Raw genomic sequence first — 4764 nt, 5'->3', positions numbered from 1 at the left:
CTGTCGTTCAATAATTTTATTACTCGTACGAGTAATAAAATTACTATTTATTACTGGCCAATTTATCACAGTCAGTGATACTTTTCTATAAGACTAAAATCTCCTTGGCGAAATTTTCCATATCATCTTTTACACGTAGCATGACTTACAGCGTTCTCTCCATATGCAGCATAAATCATTTCAGTGGCTTCAGCAGCATTTTTCTTCAGATAAAATGCGAAGTGAATGGAAAATCGAGTTTGCTTTTTTGTTATTGCCATCGTGAACTGATTTTTGAGGTTATGTACATCAAACCGCATGGCATTTTAGAAGGCAAAATGTCAACGCTTTAAAACCGCAAAAGGGCGGAAAAATAAATAAAATTTAAATTGTTATTTCGGTTGTATGAAATCTAAAGCTCAGAACTTTTTTGCTCATCTAATATTTCATCAATATTAAAGTTGTGTAAAAATCATCGGCCACTTTAACAGACAGGTATATCAGAACAGAATTTATAACCAAATCTTATATTTATGATCGTTTCAAATTTATTTTTAGATATTGAATGAATTGTTTCATTGGCTACAAAGCATCTAAAAATGAACTTGAAATAATTTTTAATAAAAATCTGACCTTGGCTTTGATCCGATTCACGTTTAGTGCACGCCTATAGCACTATAAACATCATTCTATCTTTATTGTTCATTACATGCCGAAGAAAGATAGAATGAAGTTACCAGCAGTGTAATGCGTTGTCTACAATGGCAGTAGGAGTACCCTTATAGAAATATCATACTAAGAATCATTGATAATTACTTATTATCCAGTATTTTTAATACTGAAAATAAGTAATTATCAATGATTCTTAGTATGATATTTCTATAAGGGTATTAGTAAGAAATAAGTAGTAATAAAATGAAGCAATCACAATCGATTATTCTTAAATTGTAAGAATGGAATGAGTCAACTTGTTTACTACTTATTTCTTACTACTACTTCTACTGCCATTGTAGATGATGCATAAAACTCAATCTACAATAGATGTAGTAGATGTAGTAAACTTTACGCCGTCAGAAATTAATCAATCACAATTGATTATTCTTGTATAAGTCGACTGTGATTAGTCAATTTCTTGCTGCTTAAAGTTTATTACACCTATTGTAAATCGGGATATAAAGCTAGTAACAAATAGAAAAATATAAGTTGTAAGACGTAAACAGTAAGAAAATTGATCAATCACAATCGACTATTCTCTTTACAGTCCAAAAATAATTAAATGAGATTGGTCAATTTGCTTAATATATTTTTATTATTTCACATAAATTTGAGTTAAATTTAAAGAATTTAAAGAACTATTTATAAAATAAAAAATACACATATAGTTTTAAATTACTAAGTTCTCCGTAAGTAACTTCTAACTTTTTTTTTAACTTTTTGACTTTTAACTGAGTTAGTATTTTATTTTAGTAACTTTTAATGTAAACTAGATTATTTTATAGCGAACTAACTTTTAACTTAACTCAGTTAAAAACCAAACGTAACTTACCTAACTCTGATATTTGGCCCACTGGCCTTGGTCCTCTCACGGAAGTAAGCTATCGTTTTGATCCTGGCTGTGATCTCGACCCCCTTCGGAGCCCCGCCGGGCGCCGATATACAGGGTGAGTCATTTTAGTATATGGATCCGAATATCTTCCAAATTACGGTATCTACAAAAAAATGGTTTAGATAAAAGTTGACCAGCACAGAGGGGGTCATTCAATTATACCATTGGTTTTGACCTTGAGGTCAATTTTGAAGGTTACTTCAAGGTCACGATGGTTTTTTCTAATGGGACACCCTATTTTTGACTGCGGATTTCGAAAGAGCGGAAAATTTTACATCAAACTTGTCTTATGAAAAAATTGTTTTTGCGACCTTGGAAAGGTAAAAAATGAAGGTGAAATGTCTGAAAAACGATCTGGTGTACTTTTTCTGAAATGACGTGGTTTTCTGGGTAACACAAATGTGCATAATGCTTAAACAAAGTCAATGAATTGTAAAAGTGTAAATCACTTTAACTAGCTTGACCTTGAGGTCAATTTTCAAGGTTGTTTGAGGCTCATAACGCATTTTTTGATCAGTAAACCCTATTTTTGACCGCAGAACCTGTTTCTTGACAATGGGCTCTTAAACAATGGCACTTTTTACATGAGCATAGGGATTTTTTAGTTTTTCGACCTGACCTTTTGAAGGTCATATCAAGGTCATATCAAGGATAAATGGAAATCCATTTCTACTACGGGAGAAGCGGACGTAAGGTATCCGATACCTAATGCTAATAATCAACGATTGAAAAAAACTAAACAATTACGTTTGATTTAAGATTTATAATTATTGTTATAATAATAGAGTTTTATTCCTTTTCTTTCTTACTCACTTCTGCATAATTGAAAAATTTACTATTTAAAGTTGCTTAAATTTAAAAATTCCAAACATACATACAGGGTATGTAGGTAATTACATTCACAAGTTACCTTTCCAGAATGGCTGATTATAGTCCTAATGAGATTGTTGATATTATATTAGTTTTAGGGGAGTGTCATAGCAATTACAATGCAGCATCAAGGCTTTACGCTCAACGTTTTCCTGAAAGGCGACATCCAACTGATATGACAATACGTAGTTTAGTCCAAAGAGCTCGCAATGGACATCTTGTTCGTCAACGTCAACATCATGAATATGACGAAAATGATGCGCGAGCTGTAACTATTTCAGCAATAGTTCACCTTAATCCTCATGTTAGTACTCGCCAGATTGAAAGGGAAATAGGTATACCACAAAGAACTGTTGTTAGAATTTTAAGAGCTCTAAATTATCACCCTTTCCACATCACTCTTACGCAGGCTTTACAGCCTAATCATCATCTGATGCGTATTGCTTTTTGCCAGTGGGCTTTACAAATGTTACACGATGATCCTAATTTTTTTAGGTATGTGCTTTTCTCAGATGAGGCTAAATTTTATAGTGACGGACAACTTAATAGACACAACTGCCATTATTGGTCAGATGTTAATCCCCACTGGTATAGGCCAATAGATCATCAAAATCGATGGAGTATTATGGTGTGGTGCGGCATTGTAAATGGTTATTTGATTGGACCTTATTTTTTTGAAGAGAACGTTGATAGACACAGTTACTTATCGTTGCTAAGAGATCACTTACCAGGCTTATTAGAAGATGTTGACTTAGCAACAAGAGCAAGAATGTGGCTTCAACAAGATGGTGCTGCACCGCATTATGCACTCATTGTACGTACCTTTTTAAATGCCAGTTACAATGACAGATGGATTGGACGAAGGGGTCCAGTTGAATGGCCTCCTTGCTCACCAGATCTGACGTCGCCTGATTTCTTTTTATGGGGATACTTGAAAAATGTTGTTTTTGCTGAACGACCAACCACAAGAGATGATTTTATGGACCGCATTCGTAGAGCTTGTGCAGCCATTCCTAGAGCTACCCTGCTTAGAACTGTGGATAGTTTTCAAAACAGATTGCAGTTATGCCTCGAAGCCAACGGAGGTAATTTTGAACAATTACTCCGTGGGTAATTCATTTAAATTACAGTGTCAGTGAGAGGCAAGGGGACTCACGATAATCAAGCACCCCGACGTGAGAGGCAAGGGGACTCACGATAATCAAGCACCCCGACGTGAGAGGCAAGGGGACTCACGATAATCAAGCACCCCAACGTGAGAGGCAAGGGGACTCACGATAATCAAGCACCCTAAAGGAAAATTGACCTCAAGGTCAAGCTAGTTAAAGTGATTTACACTTTTACAATTCATTGACTTTGTTTAAGCATTATGCACATTTGTGTTACCCAGAAAACCACGTCATTTCAGAAAAAGTACACCAGATCGTTTTTCAGACATTTCACCTTCATTTTTGACCTTTCCAAGGTCGCAAAAACAATTTTTTCATAAGACAAGTTTGATGTAAAATTTTCCGCTCTTTCGAAATCCGCAGTCAAAAATAGGGTGTCCCATTAGAAAAAACCATCGTGACCTTGAAGTAACCTTCAAAATTGACCTCAAGGTCAAAACCAATGGTACAATTGAATGACCCCCTCTGTCCTGGTCAACTTTTATCTAAACCATTTTTTTGTAGATACCGTAATTTGGAAGATATTCGGATCCATAGACTAAAATGACTCACCCTGTATGTCGGCATACTGCTGGGCGAGGAACTCTAAAGAGGAAAGTCCAGTCAGGACCGCCGCCGCCTCAAAACTTATGGTGTGGTAGCACTTCGTGACCCTTAAGGCCACTGGCCGCATGGCTCCGCGGAGGATTCTTTTGGCTCGGCCAGAGGTCTGCAAGGCGCCGGACTAGACGGGCGCCCCGTACAGGGCCACGGATGTCACCACTTTTAAGTAGAGGCGGCGGAGCCTTCAATTGAGGTCTCCAAAATTTTTCATAAAAACGACAAAGACGTTGCCGACCCATGAGACCCTGGAGGACACGCGCTCGAAATGAGCGACAAACCTTCACTGGCCATCCAGCAGGAGGCTTAGATATTTGACCTGGGCCCCCACCTAGGGACTTCATCCACCAGGAGTCTGATGGGGAGCTCCATGTCTTTCGTTGTGGAAGAACAGACCTTGTCCAAACTTTGACGATGTCATACGATAAGATACGACTGATAAAATCAGCGAATAGATCTTTCCAAACCCTTCAATTTAAATATATATATATATATATATATATATATATATATATATATATATATATATATATATATATA

General features: G+C 36.4%; 1 protein-coding gene across 3 annotated transcripts; it reads left to right on the top strand.

Annotated features, from left to right (window-relative positions):
- The first annotated feature begins 2334 nt into the window (after nt 1–2334).
- On the top strand, nt 2335–3723 carry LOC116847882. 3 transcript variants are annotated; one of them, XM_032823374.1, is made up of 2 exons: nt 2335–2759; nt 2951–3723. In XM_032823374.1, coding segments are annotated over exons 1-2 (621 nt in total). In that variant the 5' UTR covers nt 2335–2757; the 3' UTR covers nt 3570–3723. The 3 variants fall into 3 exon arrangements, with proteins under 3 accessions (XP_032679265.1, XP_032679266.1, XP_032679264.1); XM_032823375.1 differs by having other exon boundaries at nt 2335–2790; XM_032823373.1 differs by having other exon boundaries at nt 2335–3269; nt 3352–3723.
- Nucleotides 3724–4764: the final 1041 nt, after the last annotated feature.

The sequence above is a fragment of the Odontomachus brunneus genome, unplaced genomic scaffold (genome assembly GCF_010583005.1).
Source record: "Odontomachus brunneus isolate Ranch 3 - 2012 unplaced genomic scaffold, Obru_v1 Obru_scaffold_084, whole genome shotgun sequence".
NCBI classification, from domain to species: domain Eukaryota; kingdom Metazoa; phylum Arthropoda; class Insecta; order Hymenoptera; family Formicidae; genus Odontomachus; species Odontomachus brunneus.
The sequence above is the reverse complement of the archived record's forward strand: the minus strand, read 5'-3'. Positions and strand labels throughout refer to the sequence as shown.